Here is an 18,702-nt window from a genome sequence, read left to right as displayed (position 1 = left end):
TGGGGACACCCAACAGAATGGAAGGAACCCTCTGGGAAGCCAGTCTGGAGAAGGGGGCCCTGAAAAGAGCCACGGGGGAGGTGGGAGGCAAGTGGTGGCCGAGCCGCATGCCAGAAGCCAGGGGAGGAGGGATCCCGGGCGGATGGATACTCTCCAGAGGTGAGGATACGAACTCGGAACCAGGCGCGGAACCAAGTGCTCAACTTGGCACAAGGCGGCCAGCAGGGACCAAGACAAGAGGATCCTGGTGGCATGCTGGGGACTGATGTTGCCCGACAGGTCCAGCAGAGGACATGGTGTACTCAAGTGGAGCTGTGAGTAGGGACACCCCTCCGTCTTCCAGCAACGTGGGGGCAGGGATGTGGGGGAAGGGTGGGAAGCTAATTTTCCCAAGTCAATCTTTTGATAATGGTGTCACCTCCTCAGAGCCTGGGGTAACCCACTGCCTGTACTTGGACCTAGTCCAGACGTGAGGCCCCACCCACCTGGGCTGCGTTTCAAATAACGGGCATCCTGTGAAACCCCCATCCAACACCAGGCCAATCCGTGTACCTACAGGGAAAATGTGGACGTACAAATCTGGGAACTTTCAAACGAGCTTTAATTTGTTTTCCTCAAGTGCATTTATTGATGTAAACAGAGCATGTTAAGAGATCCCAGGAAGAGCAGACTATGGCTGGTATGTTGGTTTTAATTCCAAAAAGAAGAAACTATGATGCCAACGGCCTGGATTGACAGCAGCTTGGGGGTAGAGGGAAGAGAAAGAAACATAAAGGCTCCCTGGTGACACCCCTCCAAACTGGTTACCTGGTTGGTCCCAACAGCACAGTCTCTATGGGAAGGCAGAGCTGTCAAAACAGAACCGGGTGACGGCAGTTAAAAACTAACCCAGACAGCTTTGCGGTCAGTCTGTCGCGTGGGCCACCCTGCGCCTTGGCCCATGCCAGGCGCTGCCTCACGCTCTCAGTCATGTCCAGCCACGGTGTGCACACGTTCCCGACCACCTGGGTCTGCCATTAGAAAGCAAAGACGGAATCACTTCACGGCACTACGGATCTGAAAAAATAAAAATCTTAGCTAGAAAGAACGTCCGATTTGGAGAGGGTGGGGGGACGAAGAGCAGGGGGGTATCTGGGGTCTGAGAGGCAGGTGCCCCAATTGCAGGTGGACCGTGTGTGGTTGCGTTTTCGGGGTCACCTGTGGCGTGTACGGTGTCCTCTCGGTGCTCAGATGGGGACTGTCGAGAGGCCTGCTGACCATGCCCGAGGCCTGGCTGGACTACAGACCAAAACCTGGCGGTGAACAGGAAAAACGACCCTGTGCTTCTTTCCTCAGAATTTCCTTAATTTGTGCTTCCCTTTGGTTTGACACTTAAAAAGGAAAGAGAGAGGGAAAAAAAATAACGGTTTTTGTCACTTGTCCAAAACTGAAAGAAGAGGTGAAGCGGGCGTTTGGCCTGCTGGGCAGATGCTTCCTGGGCCTGATGTGAGTCGCCCGGCACAGGGTGCAGAGCCCGGCACTCCCGGAACCATCGCTGGCCTCTGGGGGCCTCGCTTCTGTGGCGGGGGACATGGATGGGCTTTCCGGTGGGGGTTCGCTGTGTCCAGGCCCAGCGACGGAGGCTGCTACGCTGGCTGCTGCTGGCAGTCACGCCTTGACTCAATCTCTCTCTAGTTACACGATGCATGGGCCCGTTCAGTGGACGTTGCAGGAAAAATAGCAAATTCTTAACTTACTCCATCTCCAGAGTTGAAAAAGATCAGACAGTTACTAAAATAAACAATTTCTCAATTGTGTTCTGGTGGCCGTGGGGCCCGGTGACCGCAGCACGGCAGGGGGCATCGCAGCGGGAGGGCCCTGGCTGAGTGAGGGGCTCACTCAGGACAGGCACAGTCAGCTCGGTGAGCGGGGCTCAGAATAAGGCAGCGTTCCTCACAGAAGAACACATCGGAAAAAGCTGCTCCTCTTCTGCTGGTCTGGTGTGATTTTGACTCCCTGGTTGCTCCCCTGGGGGCTGTTGCCTTCCTGAAATGACAAGGTTTTCTGAGGTTATGGCTGAGCATCATCAGCATTACATCTCTTAACCAACTAGCTTGCTAACGAATGATCCATCTACCAGTCTATCTATCCATCCATCGCCTCCCAACTATCATCCATCCGTCACCTTCCAACCAACCATCCACCTGTCTATTCCCTTCCATCCAACCTACTATCCATCCCACCATCCCCTTCCATCATCTATCCATCCAAGTGTCCCTTCCCACTGACAATTCACCTTTCACAAGCCTGCAGACCTGCTTTCCATCTGCTACCCACCCACCACCCCTTCCAACCATTCCTCCTTCCAATCACTTGTTCACCTCCCCACCCTTTCATTATCCTCTCAACATCTCTCTAACCATCTGCTTGTTCATCTTCTTCCTCTCTGCTTTCCCCACTTCCTTCTCAGCATTCACCTGCCCCTCCATCCTTCTTTCCATCTTTCTCCCCTTCTGTGCTGAGCACCTAACAGTGAGGCAGCCGAGGGGCAGCAGAAAGACTCTGTCCCTTGGGATCTGGTGGGTTCGAGGTCCCAAAGCCACTCACACTCAGCTGGTCTGTGTGTCCCTGTGCTGGGGCTCTGGCTCAGCACCTCCCCATGGTTCCCCTTCTGCCCTGCTGCAGGTGATGTAAGCCCTAAGCTCTGATCTCGTCCACTCAAGCCTTACTGAAAACCCATCAGTGCTGTCGCCCGGCATTGAAAGCCTCTGTGATCCGGCCCCTGCCGAACCCGGGAACTTAAAACCTTGTTTGGAAGGTTTGGTCCCCTTTTCTTTGACTAATTCCTCCTCATTTTTCAGCTTAGGTAAAACCTGAATTTATTCAACAATAACTATCACATGCCTGTGCTGTGCCACGCGCTTCTGTGGGCACTGACACGCAGTGGTGAACAAGAGCCCCCTGCGTTGGGGAGCTCACACTGGACCAGGGGACGGAGATCCCATGGGGAAACAAGTCAGCAGTGATGTCCCACAGTGGGGAGTAACGAGAGGAAAGCAGAGCAGTGCAGAGGTGTGTTTTGATGGCTATGTCTGAAAAGAGACCTCATGGAGGGAGGGAGTGAGGCCAGGGACGGTCCAGGGGCATGGTCAGCAGAGTAACTGCCCTCAACGATGTCCACGCCCTCATCCCTGGAACCTGTGAGTGTGCTACCTGACATGGCAGGAGGGACTCTGCAGATGTGACTGAGGTGAGGGAGAAGAGCATCCTGCATCATCCATGTGGGCCCAATCTAACTTATTCCAAGAACCCTTAAAGCAGAGGAACTTTCCCAGCCATGGTCCAAGAAGGTGATGATGGAAGCAGGGTCAGAGAGATGCTGAGTGGCTGGCCTGGAAGATGGAGGAAGGGGTCACTCGGGAAGCAATGCAGTGGCCTCTAGCAGCTGGACAAGGCAATGAAATGGATTCTTCCCTGAATCCTCCAGACACGAATGCAGCCCCACTGACACCTCGACCTTACCCGGTGAGACCTGTTTCAGACTCCTGACCTCCAGAACATTGAGATAATAAACGTGTGCTGTTTAAGCTGCTAAGTTTGTCACAAGAATTTGTTACAGCAGCCCTAGGACCCTAATGCAAGGGGGGAGCACTGGGTGGAGGGGAAAGAAAGTCCAAATGAACACGAGGTGCTCCCAGAACCAGAAAAGGCCAGCGTGACCAGAGCAGAGGGAGCGATGCAGTGACAGGGTGGAGTCGGGGGCAGCAGCCAGAGCCTGAGCCCAGGGGGCCTGGCGTGCGGTGTGCAGTCTGCCCTCAGCGCAGTGGGGAGGACAGGGTTGTGCTGACGGGGAGAGCGCCAGAGGTCGGGGAGTGGGGTGGGCGTTGGCAAAGCCCAGCTTTCTGTGACACTCTCAAGAGAGAAGGGTGTGGGGCATGCACAGAGCTGGCTGTATCAGTGATGTAAAAGACAGATACGAACTTCCAACTAGCAGACAAACAAGTTCTGGAGAATGAATGCACAGCGTAGTGATGATAGTCAACAATACTGCATTATAAAGTTCAAAGTTATTACAAGACTAGATCTTAACTGTTCTCAACCCAAAGAAGTGATAATTATGTGATGTGGTAAAGGTGTTAGCTAACGCTACTGTAGTAATTATATTGAAACGTGTAATGTATCAACTCAACACGTTGCACACCCCTAACTTACACAACACTATCCGTCAATTATATTTCAACAAAAATAGACAGATATGAAGTGGGGTAGGGCTGCAACCCTGGATTTAAACAAAGTGGTAGAAAATGAGTAGAATTTAACTGCTGTTGATTTCCAATTCAGTTAAGAAAAAGAGAAATCACAAGGATTATGGCTGTGCATCAGCGCTTTATAATCTATGTCTAGGAAGGATATGGCACATTGTGGTGGCAATCAGCAGGCCAGTACCAAAAGCCGGGCAGAGTCTCACCGTGATGCTCAGTGTAACTGCCGGTGGGCAAAAGTGAGTCAGAAGGATCATCAACAATCAAAATTTTACCGTCAGATTGAAGGGAAAAGAACTGTAAGAAAATTACAATTGTAAGAAAGTTTTTGTAAGAAAAGTACATTGGTTTACATAGGCTGTTTCCCATTTTGGCCAAAGAGCTGCTATTAAATTGATCATGTGCCTTAAAATTCAATCATGGCATCTTAGAATTACGAAAATTTATTTGTTTTAAATCAGACGTGACCTACTTGAACGGCGTTTTGTATCATATCTGCAAGCTTGTATGACTAGACATAAGATGAGCCACAAACAGAGAGTTTATGCTCTTATTTCAGACAATGGGGAGAGTCACCTGGCCGGGAAAGAGCGGCCGCCAGAACCGAGGCTCTGGAGAGACTCCCAATAGCGCTTAGGCACTAAACACGCCTGAAGTACAGTCAAGGGTTTAGACTCGACCAAGAATGCACTAGTTATGTTGAGTGCTGGGGACCATGAAACTGTTCATGTGGTAAACAAAAAGCTGGAAATGAATGGAAGGGTGGATGGGGAAGGATTTAGGCAGGACCTCCTGGAGGCCTCAGGGCCCTGGGACCCACTGAAGGTCGTAGAGCCGTCACAACCTGCAGACTTGAGGGTTGGAGGGGAGAAAAAGGCTATGGAGCTGCCAGACTTGTCAGGATGGAAAGCCAGCAACTGTCAGACACAGAGTTGCTGGGGGCCACCATCTCCCGAGCAGGATGGAAAAGGCCATGTAGCCTCTGCTAGCCCATGTGCTCAGTGGGCAGCACCTGGTGCAGAGGAGCTCCAGGCCACGGAGGAAGGACGGAACTGATGAACATGTCTGGGCAATGCCCCAACCACACCTGCTAACCCCTCCCTCTTTCCCAGCCACGCCCTCCCAGGTCCGGCAGGGCCCAAAAAAGCAGGACCTGCCGGAGGACGCGACATACCACTGAGGCCGAGGCTGGCCGGCTCCAACAGGGACCTGTGCGGGGATCTGGGAAGGAGACACACTCACCAATTTTTTGTCCATTTTTGCTTTGATGTCTCTGGCGAGAGTGAAAAATGCCTGTGGAAGAAACACACTGTTAGTACCCCTGGAGCGGGGAGCAGACTGCGCTTGGTGGTTCCCGGCTGCCCCTGTGGGGTGGGCGTGGTGGGACAGCGGGGCGGGTGGGGGAACAACGTTAGGGCGGCTTCCTGGGTGTAGGTCTCACCTGTCCAGCCCGATCTCCTGCCCCTACCAGGCTACCCCTGCCCACCTGGACCACCATGTCCCCTGACCCTGGGAGGTGGGATCACCCTCAATTGGTCAAAGAGGAAACTGAGGCTCAGAGGGGCCAAGTGACTTGTCTGAAGGCACCCAGTGGTTAACTGACCAATCGGCAAGGATCCAGGAGGAGGACCCAGCTCTCCCTCCCTGACTCCTGTGCTCAGTCTGTCCGCTTTGCCTCCCTTCTGACGGGCAGGGCAGAGAGAAAGACAGGCGGCTCTTTGGCCAAATAAGCTTCATTTTGGGTCCTGGCCCGGCAGGGAAGCCTGGAAGGGCGGGGACGGGTGACAGGTTCATCTTCCCATGGAGGCGACAGATCCAGCTGGCTGGCCCTAGGCTGCCGCCTGCATCGCAGCCTCCTGACCACTTCCTCCCCGCCCTCATCCACTCTGCTGCAAATACCTACACACCCCACTCTGGCACGACCCTGCCCCTGGGCCTCACACAGAGATGACTCAGCCTCAGCATTTGCCCCCGAGGGCTCCTGGTTTGGTGGGAGAGGCAGTCTTAGCAAACAACACTGTGACATGAGAAGTTCTGTCATGGAGAGTGGCTCGGGGAGAGGGGATGCCTAGAAGGGTGGGTCTAAGGGTCTGGCGGACAGCAGAGTCTTCCCTGGGGAGGGGCCACTTGGGATGGGCCCTGATGGAAAAGGGGCTGTGAGGGAAGGGACAGCAGCAAAGGCTCAGAGGAGGATGTGGCACAAGCAGCCCGGGATGGAGAACAGTGGGTGAGGCCCGAGCCGTGGCAGTACACACAGGCTGGGGTCAGCCAGGGAGAGCCTCCTGTGTCACGCACAGGGTTCGGGGTGGGGAGTGACATGGAAGATCCACTTTGGAAGGATCACTGGGACGGTGAGATGGAGGGAAGGCAGGTCAGCTGCAAGGCTGGTGTCATCTGTGGAGAGGAAAGAGCAGCCTGGGCCCAGGCTTGGTCACGGCCCCTATTCTATCTGGGCTTGTGACGGGGCCTGTCCGTGTGGGTGGTGTGGCTGAGGGCACAGACCTGGAGCCAGGCCTGGGCGCCAGCCAGCTGGGACTCTCTAAGCCTCAGTTTCCCCATCTGCAAAAGTGTGCCTGTTCCCCAGGGCTGTCCAAGAGCTCGTATGATAATGCTGTAGGTGCCCTGCTGGGGCCTGCACCTGCTGATGTCAGAACACGGGGGCGATTCCCCTGGGCCTCTAAGGGGCCTGGCACATGGCAGTGCCCAGGAAGTGGCAGGCTGGAGCCTGTGGCCAGTCCCTCTGGCAGAGCCTCCCCACAGGGTGCAGCCGTCTCTCAGCCTCAAAGGGCCAGCGCTTTAGGCCTGTGTCTCCCAACAGGGCGCAGCACTCACGTTCTCCACGTTGATGTTGGCCTTGGCGCTGGTCTCCATGAACTTGATTCCATAGTCCAGGGCCAACTGTGAGGGAGGAGACACAAACATGCACGTCAGTCACCAGGTACCCCTCACCCCCACGCAGCACCCTGAGTGGGGAGCACAAAGTGGGAGGTCCAGGGCCACTGATTTGACCTCCTGGACTGCTCCCTCGAGTCACCAGTGGAGTGCAGGTGGTGAATGTCCCTGGCAGGAGGGTGGAGGAGGCCCGGCTCAGACCACGGCTACGTCCTCTACTCCCTGTGCCTCAACGGGTCCCACACAATGCCGTACGGGAGCATGCAGAAAGCACCCTGAAAGCCCTCACAGCTTGCAGTCTTTAGCTGGGAGCCCAGCCAGGAGTGTTTTTTCCATCCGCTCTTCCCACAGCACGTGCCCTGCTGCGACTCATCCCGGTGTGCCCGGCAAAGTTCTCTGTCCTGGGACCCCCTGGGGTCTTGGACAAGCCAGGTGGTGGGTCACCTTATGCTCATAAAGATTGTGAGGGATTCTCCCCCAAAGCCTGGCTTTTCGTCAGGGAGCAATTGGCGGGCGCTCCAGGGCAGGGCTGGCCTCCATGCGGGAAACCCTAAAACCCCAAGGTCTCTGCCCCCAGGTGCTGGCAGTGCCAGGCCCAAGCTGGCCACCATGCCCACCTTTTCTCCCCGTTCCTTGGAAACTTGTCTCTTGTTGTTCACATCGCACTTGTTGCCGAGGATCATCTTTTCGACGTCTGCAGAGGCGTGCTGAGGGCGAGAGGGGCAGACAGGGAGGTGAGAGGCACCGTCAGACTGGACTACGGGCCAACCCCCAGCCCGTCTCCTGAAATGAGAGTGGTGGGGTCGGGATTGCTAGGCACATCCCTGCGCAGATGACAAGCTGAAGCTCAGAGAGGCTGAGTGGCCTGTCCCATGCCACACAGCCAAAGCCAGGACTGAGTCCAGGGTTCTGGCTGCTACTCTGACCAAGCGCACGCTTTCTGGCCGCTGAGGACAGCTTCTCTACAGCCTGTGTCAACCAGGCTCCCGTGCCCATCCTTGGGCTCACGGCAGGGTCTGTGGGTGGTACCCTCTGCACCTGCCTCCCTCCCTGGTTCCTCTGCTGGAGGCCCTAGTTGTTGTCCTGGGACCTTCTGCCCAGCTCCAGCCCACTCTCTTTGGGCTCCGAAACTGGCCATGCCTGGAGTGGTCATAGCCCCCAACGAATGCCAACCCCAGTGTCCCCTTAACTCTGCCCTCACGCCTGAAAACGGCTCCTTCCTCCAACCCTCCCCCAGTGAAGGGGTGTGCACTTCCTGAAGGATAGGGGTATTGGAAAAGACCTACTTCTTTCTGGTGTCAGTGAACGCACTGCACCGCTCCCTGCCTAACTTACTGCTAACCCACGACCCTCTTGCCTACTGGCCAGAAACAGAGCTTCCACAAAGACCAAGGGGAGCAGTTCCTCCTCCTCAGCCAGAGTGCAGCCTCCGCCAGCAAAAGTGGGGTCGTCGGGGAGGCGGCCTGGTGCAGCTGCTCATAAATGTCAGGCCGGCAGTGACCAGACCGTTCCCTGGGGCTTTATGGATGGGTCAAGTTCTCTGGCCGTGCCTCAGACCCGAGGCCCCACCTGGCAGGGGTGAAAGCTGCAAGTGCTGTCACCCAAGGCCTTGGGGCGAAGGTCAGCTCTCTGAGGAGCGGGCAGGTGATGACACTGGCTTTGGCCCAGGGAGGTGGGGCCGGCCACCTCCTCCTCCCTCCACCGTGCCAGGTCTCCTTTCACAGGCAGCAGCAGTGCCATGCTGCTGGCCTGGACACAGGAAGCTCACACCAGCCAGCTCACACCCTGCTCTGCTGTAGCTCAAAGTACAACCTGACACGTCTTCTCACCACACCCACCGAATACAAGGGTCATGGTGGTTCTGGAACCTTCCTTCTCCAGAAAGCACCAAATGCGCGTGGTAACCGACAACTCGGATGCCCCTTCTCTCATGGTGGTGACACTGCCAAAGCCGACAGCCCAGGTGGGGAAACAGGCTCTTGGGGCTAGTCTGTGATGAGGCCAGGCCAGCATGTGGTCTCTGGGGTGGACTGCCTGGGTTCCAGTTCCTGCTCTGACTACACCCTCAGCTGTGGGGCTTGTGGCAGGTCCCTTCTAGGTGTCTGTGTGCCTCAGTGACCTCATCTATAAACCAAGGGCTCTGGGGTGAGGAGCAAGAAGAGGATGTGGGGGAAGTTCCTGTGCATGTGAGGAGCCATGAGCCTTACCTCCTCAATGTTCCGAATCCAGTTCCGGATGTTGTCGAAGGACTTCTCGTTGGTGATGTCGTAGACCAGCATGATGCCCTGAGCGGGGGAGACAGACACACGCTCTGGACAAGCTGCAAGCCCTCTGAGGGGGAGGCCCCAACAATGTGGGGCAGCAGGGACCCCACAGGACACCCTCCCCGCCAGCTCCCTCTTCTCCCTCCCTGGTCTCCGAGGCTCCAGTCTTGCCCCCTTGGCTACTGAGGTGCCCCTCTGCCCCTAGACCAGACCCCACCACACCTGCTCTTACAAATGAGCCCTGGTGGCCCCCCACTGCCAGCAGAATGAGTATGGCCCACATGCCCCACAGCCCTCGAGGTCCCACTGACCTCCCGGCCTCCCCTCCCTCAGCTCCCTGTCCTGCACACTATGTTCCACAACCCTGTCGCCCACTGTGCTCCCCCTTCTTGCTGACCCTCTGCTGTGCTCAGCCTCCTGCACATCCTCACTCACCCCCTGCCCTGCCCAAGGCACCTCCCGGGCTCAGCCAGCGCCGCTTCCTCTGGACACCCCAGGATCACCCCTCGTCTGACGCCTATCAGGTGCCAGGCACTGCAGTGGGATGTCTATAAGCTCACAATGTGACATGGGACACCTAATTTGGGACCCAAGGGTCTACTGCCATGAGGACTGAGGTGATGATGGGGCTGCAGCGGTGGCTATGTTCTCTGCACTGTCCCACATGGTTGCTGCTGGCCACATGTGGCTCTGGGACACCTGAAATGTGGCTGGTGTGACCCAAGGGCAGGATTTCCTATTTTAACCGATTTAAATTCAAACTGCCGCATCTGGCTGGTGGCTTCCATATGGGTTAGCACAGGTCTAGAAGCACTGCCAGCCACAATCATCTTGGGACTGGACAGGGTCTTACAGATGGCTCAGTCTAGCCTCATCAGGGGCTGGCTGAGGATGTGGATACTGGGGACAGCCAGCTGGTACTGGCCCATCCATCTGCCCTCTGCATGGAACCCCACCTAGCCTCAGATTCCCCGTCTGTAAAACGAGGATGACCATGGTGCCCCAAATCAGGGGTTTATGGCCAAGACCTGGACCCAGTGCCTGGGACAGGGAAGGGCTCTGTGAACGGGGCGGTGGGGGCTATCTCAGCCTAGAGAGGGCCAGGACCTACCTGAGGCCACAGAGAAGCTCCCCAAGACCCCAGCGCCCCAAGGCCCCTGCTCCCCCAGAGCACAGCCAGGTGAGGCGAAATTAGTAAATTAATTTTAATGAGGCGTGCGTGCTAAGGTTACAACCCACGTGACTGAGTGTCTATTGTGTTTCAGACGCTGTGTGGAATGCTCTAAATACTTAACGCTGCCACGCATTTCTGCCATCCATCAGTACCTCCCAAGCCCTGGCTGCAAACCCAGCAAGGTCCCAGGCACAGAGCATGTGGCAGTGACCCAGACGTGGCCCTCCCCTCATGGAGCTCACGACCTAGCAGAGAACACAGGGGTCTCCGCAGTTAAATGACAGGGTGCACCATGGAAAGGCGAGGCACAGTGGGAGCTGGGAGTGGGGAGATGGCCATCTACCCTCACTGCTGCCAGGACACAGGCCTGTCCTCCACCCCCGAGGTCAGGACACGGAGCTCAGAGGTGACCCCGGGCAACCTTGGGTGCCAACCTTGGATCCTGGGGCTCTGCCCTCTGCTCCCTCTGGCCCCAAGTGCCCCTTTTTGTGCACAGCTGCCAGGTGCATGAGCTGCTCAGGGCCTCGAGGGCAGGACCCTGGCCCGTTCCAGGTCTCCCTCTGCATCTAGCTCAGGCCTGGCCTGGAGAAGGGCCTCGGTGAAAATACTTGAGGGATGACAAACAAGTCTTATCAAGTCATCCCGCCTCAGGCCCAGGCACCAAATATAACGGCCAACAGCCCAGAACAAGTCAGCTCCTGGACAAGCTTCAAGTTTTCGGTAGCAAATTCCATAGAGACTGACGCGGGCCTAAGTGTCAGGGCATGCCATCTCTGATTTCACTGACCTCACCTGGAAGAACTGGCTTCCTGTGTCTTCCTTCATTCCCAAAGAATCAGGTTTCCTTAAACCCTGCATTGTCTCTGAAGCCAGAAGGCATGTATGTGCCTGGGGGCAAGGGTGGGGCGCACAGCCTTTTCCTAACACTAACCAGGGACCAAGGACTTCTGAGGAGCCAGAGCGTGGGCTCCCCAGAGACATCCAGGTTTCAGTATCCAAGGCAATGATGTTCATTTTGACTTAAAAAAAGACAAAAACAAAAAAACCCAACCCATACCATTGCGCCCCTGTAGTAGGCTGTTGTGATGGTCCGAAATCGCTCCTGACCAGCTGTGTCCCTAAAAAGGAGAAGATAGGATGTTAGCGACGCCAAATGCTAATCATCATCACAGTGGCAAGGAGGGGCATTGACCTGGGATGGATGCCTGGCCTTCTCACGATCATCTCCTGACTGATCGTCCTGCTGTGGGGCAGCACCCCCATTCTCCCTCTTCTTAGAGGAAACTGTGGCTCGGGTGGGTTAACATCTCCCAACTGGGGACGTGGCAGAGCCCCCACTTAGTCACTGCCCGCATGCGATCTCGTCTTCTGCACCTTGGCTGCCTGGGGATTCTCCCTGTGGTTTCTGCATCACAGAAGAGCCAAGGTCGGGCATGGACCCTGCATGTGGAAGGGGCTGCTCATGTGGCATGAAAACACAGCCCTCGCTCATGGGCTGAGCCAGGCCAGCTCGGTGGGGCTCAGGAAGCACTTCCACACTCACCACCTTGGTGGAGGCCAGGGGGAAAGTCCTTCCTCATCGGTACAGAGGCGACAGCCGGGGGAGACACGCCCATGCCCAGCCCGGCTTCTGGCAGAGGGTATTCAGCCTGTGGTGTAAAGGTGACCTCACTGATCAGCTGCAGAGCCAGACCCATGTCTTTTGTCTCGGGGCCCAAGGCTCCTCCCGCGCCCCTGCAGGGCTCTGCACGTCTGGACGGCAGAGAAGCACCTCATTTGGGGCTAAGCGGACTCTCTGCTCCCAACAGCAGGCAACATTAGTGGTTACAATCATTTTATTCTCAACTGTGGGCCTGGTCCAGAAGAGTTTTAAGAAAGTCACTAACCCCATTGAGACTGCTAAGAGCAGAAGCAGGAAAACGGGAGGATGGGAAAGCGAAGCTTCCGCTTGCTAACACAGTGCCACTCTGGACTTGGGCACTGAGGCTACAACATATTTGGAGGCGAGGAACTTCCATGGCTCGTAACTTACAACGCAGACAGACTGACTACTGAGCTGTGTAGGACTGACAAGGCGTCAGGCCTCATTCACATTTCAATTCTGAAGTCAGATTCAGAGGTGAACACCACTGAAGTGGAGGGGACCCACGCGGCAAGTGGGGTGACGGTCACGCCGAGACTTGAGGAGGCCAGTGGGCTGCAGGGAGGACAGCCATCTCACAGCGCATCTCACGGGCTCCCTCCCACCCACCAGCACCTGCCTGGAATGGAGGGACCGTGCCGCCCTCCCAAATGTGGCTTCTCTTTATTTTGCACGGGCCTTGTGCTTCCCTGCAAGTGATGTGGCTACAGGGCGGGACTCCCTGACACCTGACCATCTGAGCTCAGTGTTCCTAGTGCAGTGGTCAGCAGCCCACAGTCAGCGTCAGTGACGGGAACTCACAGCTTCTCTAACTCTACATGGCACGGGAAGTCAGCCCCAGGTGAGCGGAATGGAAACAGGCCTCATTACCAGGCGTGGTCTCAGCTTATTTTTGGTTATGGGGTTTCAGGGCTGCGCACTAGGAAGTGAGGCCTGGGCTTCCCCGGGAGAGAAAAGAGGAAGCGATATCAGGCCTTCTTCAGCAAGCTGACAGTCTCAGAAACAAAGCCCGGCTGGGGCATCTCATCATCCTGGCAGCCTTCACCTCCGCCAGCCACAGAGGGCTCTCTCCGAGTTCAATGGAGGCAGGCTGCTCTGAAGCCCAGGCTGTGCCCACATCAGAATGCTGAGCTAAGCGGGATTGTAGCTATGTCCCCAGAAGGTGCTGGAACAGACTCTGGGCCCCAGCAACCAGAAGAGTACAGCTCCTGGGGCTTCTGAAGAAAGCCTGATGTGTCTGGCTGGGCACAAAGAGATGGAGGCCATGGTCACAGGGCAGGGGGAGGGGGCACCAGGGGCTTCTGACTTGAAGTGCTTGCCAGGCGAAGGGGCTGATGAAGACAGCGACTCTTACCATATCTGCAGTTTAATTCTCTTGCCATCGAGCTCTATGGTCCTAATTTTAAAGTCAATTCCTTAAAGAAAAGAAAAAAGAGGCACATTACTGTCAGCCCATTTCCCAAGCTGCCTCTGAGGCAGGCACTGCCAACCTGTGCAGGGAACAGCAGCCACGGCTTAGGGAGCACCTACCCGGTGATGTGCGCGTGGAATCTCGGAATCCCCACAACGAATGTGGAGGCAGCTGCAGAACTTGCTCCCCTCATGGAAGGGGAAGCTGAGGCTCCAAGGGGGACAGGAGCTTCTCAGAGCGAAGCTGGCAGCTGGCAGAGCTGCTGGGCAAACCTGAGCAGCTCAGGTGCCAAAGCCTTGCTCTCTTCCCTCCCCCACAGGTAGCTTGCCGAGTGGGCCCAACAGAGCCCTTGGCAGGTCACAGACCCACGATTCCCGCCACCCTGCACCTGGCCCTCCAAGCACACGGTGCACTGGGCCCCTCAATGCACTATGATACACATGGGTCTCCAGTTTTCACACATGCTGGTCCTTCTCTGCCAGGGGCCCCACTCCACCCGCCCATCAGCCTGGCAAACTTCCCCTTCTCCTTTAAGATCTGCTAGAAGGTCAGCCCCCAAGAAGCCTTCCTGATCCTGCCCTCCTTCTCTCCCACCCACGGGCTTTAGTTCCCTTTCCTCAGGATGAGGGCGACCTCTTGGCCTCCTTGGCTGCTCTCCAGGCTCCCACTGTTGCCCCCTCAGTCACCTCCCCAGCTTTCAAAAACACAAATTCAACCATGTTACAAAGCTAACCCCTGCTCCAAACCTTCCAGTGTGTTCACCAACAGACCAATAGATAAACAAAATGTGGTTAAACAAAATGTGGTATATCCATACAAGGGAATATTACTCAGCCATAAAACGGAATGAAGCTCTGACACACGCTACAACATGGATGAACCTCAAAAACATTGTGCTCAGTGAGAGAAACCAGACACAAAAGACCACATACTGTATGATTCCACTCATATGAAATGTCTAGAACAGGCAAATCCAGAGAGACAGAAAGGAGATTAGTGGTTGCCAGGGGCTGTGGAGGGAATGGGGAGATTGGCAGGCGGGGTGACTACAGAGTTTGGGGTTTCTTTTTGGAATAATGAAAATGTTCTAGAATTGACTGTGGTGATAATTGTACAACTCTGTGAATATACCAAATTGTACACTTTAAGTAGGTGAGTTGTATGGTAGGTGAATTATATCTCAATATAACTATCAAAAAACCCCAAAACACCTTCCAGTGGCTTCCCACTGCCTCCTCGGCCCCCAAATACAGTGAAAATAGTTGCCAGTGTGCTCCAAGGTCCTGCCTAACCTGGTCACCTCTCAGCACCCATGGCTCATGCCCCCCTCATAGCTGATTCCTAAAGATCCCAAACCCATTCTGGCCTCAGGGCTTTTACGCTTGCTCTCTCTTCTCTCTTGGAATGTTCTTTCTTTCCATGGCCACCTGGCTCCCCACTCCCTTCACTCAGGTCTCTGTTCAAGTTGCCTCCTCAGGGGAGCCTTCCTGACCATCTGCATTCTCTCTCCCCTCACTTGCTTTTTCTTCTTCATGCACTTATCCCCGACATCGTATATTTGTTTCTTTGCTCCATGAACCCAAGAGTAAAACTTGCTGATGCGAATGGCCTGCGTGGAGGGGAATGATGCGAATGGCCTGCGTGGAGGGGAAATAGCCAAACCTAGCCTTTGGCATGGGGAGTTTGTTCTCAATCTCTGACTTGAGGCTCAGGCCATGATGGAGATGCTAATTCCAGCCCTGCCCACCTAGGAGCTGTCCTGGGGACCACAGGGAACATAAGCCTGCACTTGGATTCTGCCCACTAGAAATAAGCTCCTCGAGGGCAGGGACTCCCACTTCTTACTCTGGGCAGCATCTCCAATGACTAAGCATGGGCAGGGGCTGAATACACATTTGCTAGAAGCCAATCGCCCTGCACACACACCTTGAGCACAGACCTCATTACATTTCTGCTTCCCTCTGATTTATCCGAGTCATCTCTGCAACCCCCGCACGGAGGCGGATGCCTGGTTCGCAGGAGGCGTTGGGGAAAGACAGCTGAATGAAAGAATTAAGTGCATCGGGGTCTTCGTGGTGCCGCACAGTTTACATCATCCATCTCCTTAAGGAATGAATAAATGAGGCCCTGAGGGGCAGTGGGGGCAGAGCCAGGCTAGGCAGAACCAATTCCAGGGAGCCACAGGGCCAAGTTCACACCACTAATGATCAATGCAGCTTATGAGAACAGGCTTTGGCAAAATGAAACCTGGGCAGAAAATGAACAGGCACTTAATCCCAAATCTATAAAGAAAACCTGGAGGTACACTCAGTGCCAACAGAGAATCGCCTTTATGCATTAAGTTGTATTTCAGGACTAAGCGGCCCAGTGTGGTCTCTTTACCCACCTCCTGTCACAGATGCACAGAGACATACGAAATCAAGAAGTACTGTTCAATTGGCAGAGCTCCACGGCATCACTCTGCCCTATCCTCCTCCTGGGTTATATTAACACACCAAATTTAATTAGGAAGTATAAATTTTATGGGGCCTAAGAATTATGAGGCCATAACTTCAAGGTCTGAGTGATTTAAACTTTCCTAGAAGACAGAGGCCTGCAGGAAGCTACATATCTAATGAGAAGAATCCTGGGTCAAGTTCACCTTCACCTCCCTATGCGACCTCGCCCAAGTCACGTCTTCGCCTGCAAATGGAAGCCAGCTTCCTTGGAGCCCTAAAGCGCTAGACTGGGTTTTCTGGTCAAGAATTTGAAACCAAAGAAAAACCCCAACTCCCAAATTGATCTCACTAATGCTCTTGCTGAGCAAGAAATTTCCGACGCCGGGAAACTGAGGTCTGGGTTGGGAGAGAGCCACAACCTGCCAGGAGTTAACATCTTCTTGACTGGTGGGGATGCAAAGGTTATCCCAAAGTTTGACCTTGGAGTGGGGGAAGGGGAGGAATTTGAAACACCTGTGCCCAGGGGAGGGCTGCTGTCATTACAGGAGCCATTCTGCTTCCTCTAGACAGCCTCTGGCAGTGGTGACAAAGCCCCTAGTCATTGTACAGTTCTGATCCTCAACCATCCAGAGCACTGGTCAAGGCAGAAAGCACCACACTTAAACCAAAGAAACAGGGCTCAGAGAAGTCAAGTGCTTGTTCAACGGCAAGTGGTGGCTGGAAATCAGGCATGATGATTTCCAGTCTAATTTTCTCAGCATTTGGCACCTAAGTGTTTTGCAAAGTGCGCTTCCGGAGGAGAGCAAAGACGGAATCAGCAGCTCATCGTGGGGTTCAGGGAGATAAGGCGATTGGGTTCAAGTTACACGGGGGTAAAGCAAAGCCCCTTCCCTAGGTTTTCTCCATTTGAGATCAACTCCTGAGCTTGGCGACCATTGTCTCACTTCCCCACTCCAGAGTGAGGCTCACAGGCCACTCTGTGACTGATGTTACCCCCAGATCAAACCTTTCCAAGTAGGCAGTGGCAGTTTTTGTGGCAGGGGGCGAAGTCAGCTCCACTTTTGTGGACGTCAGAACCAAGGAGTGGTAAGCCAATTCTGTTCAACCACAATGTGGGCTGGCCCTGCGGGAAAGGCTGTTCTGCAAAGTGACAACCGGTGTCCTGGGCCTCGAGATAGGGAAGTCAGGGTTGTCTGTGGCACTGGCTGATTTTAGTTTCTCCCTGAAGCTTTAATCCGGCATCTCCTTGGGGATGACGGGCAGGCAGCTGTCACTTGCCATTGCTGTCACCTTGACTGGGTCAGAAGGCTGGGCAGGAAAAGGGTCAGGACTCCCTCTCACCATTCCTTCTAGAGGAAATTCAGCCACAGGGGAAACAGAGTCAGGGGGAGGGGCTCAACTCCTGAATATTCCAGAGGAAAGAGCAGGGGAAGTCTAGGTTGGAGTCCTGGCTCCGAGGGGGATCAGCTGTGCTTGACCTGGGGGTGAGTGCTCGCATCTCTCTGGGATGGTTGAACCTTGAGTTTTGGGGTCAGACACACCTGGGTTCAAATCTCATCCTTGTCACCTGCACACTGTGTGACCTTGGGCGAGTCCCGTGCCCTCCCCGAGCCTCAAACTCCTCCTCCGTGAGATGGGCTCCTAACAGCAGCTAACACAGAGGCCTGGAGAGTGTGATATGCAGACAATAAATGCTCGACAAAGTCAGATGTCACGGTCCTTTTCCCATGGCCAACTCTCCGCGCCTCAGTTTCCACTTCTGTTAAGACCCCAAAGAACCGCTTCGAGGGCCTCTGCGACGACAGGAGATGACGGGCGCCAAGACCCCAGCCCAGGACATACGCTCCCAGACAAGCGGGCTGGGGGTCGAGGCCTCAGCCTCTCTAAATGGACACCCGGCCCTCCCCATGGCCCGGGAACCCCCGAACGGCGGTGGAGGCGCCACTCTTCTCCCCGCCGGCCCCCTCGACCCTCTCAGAGCCCTCAGTCAGTCCGGCCCGGCCGCTCCCTCAACCCCAGCCCGTCAGGGGCGCGCCCGGCCGCTCGCCGGCCCCGCTACCTATGGTGGAGATGAAGGTGGAGTTGAAGGCGTCCTCGGAGAAGCGGAACAGGACACAGGTCTTCCCCACCCCCGAGTCCCCGATCAGCAGCAGCTTGAAGAGGTAATCGTAGGTCTTCGCCATATTACACTCTCTCCCCAACGGGAAGTGCGGCCAGTGCCTGGCCACTGGCCGCTGGCCCCGTCCATCAGCGCGGAGCCCGCCCCCCATTGGCTCCCGGCCCGTCGCGCGTCACTGCGGCTGACGCCCGCCCCCGCGCCCCGCCCGTCGCCAGCAGAGCTGGGGAAGGGGCGACTGGGGCGCGGGGCCGGAAGCGGCCCGAGCACGCCGCTCATTGGCTGGCGCTCGGTACAGGGCGGGCTGCGATTGGCCAGCGGTGACGAGTCGAGGGGCTTCAAATGGGGATCAGGGCGGGGCCGTGGCACCCCCGTGTCCCCGCCTCCCGGACTCTGGGCGGCCCCGCCCCGTCCCCTGACGGGAGGGGTGGGGGGTGCGTCGCCAACGGCTCCGCGCGCTCGCAGCCCACGGGCGGGGCCTGGGGCGCGTGCGCACGCGCGCTGAGGAGATCGTTAGGCGCCAG

At 55.8% G+C, this 18,702-nt stretch overlaps 1 protein-coding gene across 2 annotated transcripts; it reads right to left on the bottom strand.

The window, feature by feature from the left end:
* Positions 1-584: 584 nt before the first annotated feature.
* Positions 585-18,280, bottom strand: RAB8A (RAB8A, member RAS oncogene family). 2 transcript variants are annotated; one of them, XM_058563601.1, is made up of 9 exons: positions 18,122-18,280; positions 13,568-13,628; positions 11,629-11,689; positions 9,341-9,418; positions 7,751-7,840; positions 7,074-7,139; positions 5,484-5,534; positions 4,517-4,538; positions 2,354-3,192 (listed from the first exon to the last, which is right to left on the bottom strand). In XM_058563601.1, exons 1-9 carry the CDS (start codon positions 18,243-18,245, stop codon positions 2,996-2,998), a joined length of 750 nt encoding a protein of 249 aa, XP_058419584.1. In that variant the 5' UTR covers positions 18,246-18,280; the 3' UTR covers positions 2,354-2,995. The 2 variants fall into 2 exon arrangements, with proteins under 2 accessions (XP_058419583.1, XP_058419584.1); XM_058563600.1 differs by lacking the exons at positions 2,354-3,192; positions 4,517-4,538 and adding an exon at positions 585-2,025 and having other exon boundaries at positions 18,122-18,270.
* Between the last annotated feature and the right edge of the window lie 422 nt (positions 18,281-18,702).

Source organism: Diceros bicornis, chromosome 20 (assembly GCF_020826845.1).
Source record: "Diceros bicornis minor isolate mBicDic1 chromosome 20, mDicBic1.mat.cur, whole genome shotgun sequence".
NCBI lineage: Eukaryota > Metazoa > Chordata > Mammalia > Perissodactyla > Rhinocerotidae > Diceros > Diceros bicornis.
Note: the sequence above shows the minus strand (reverse complement) of the source record. Positions and strands in the feature narration are given on the sequence as shown.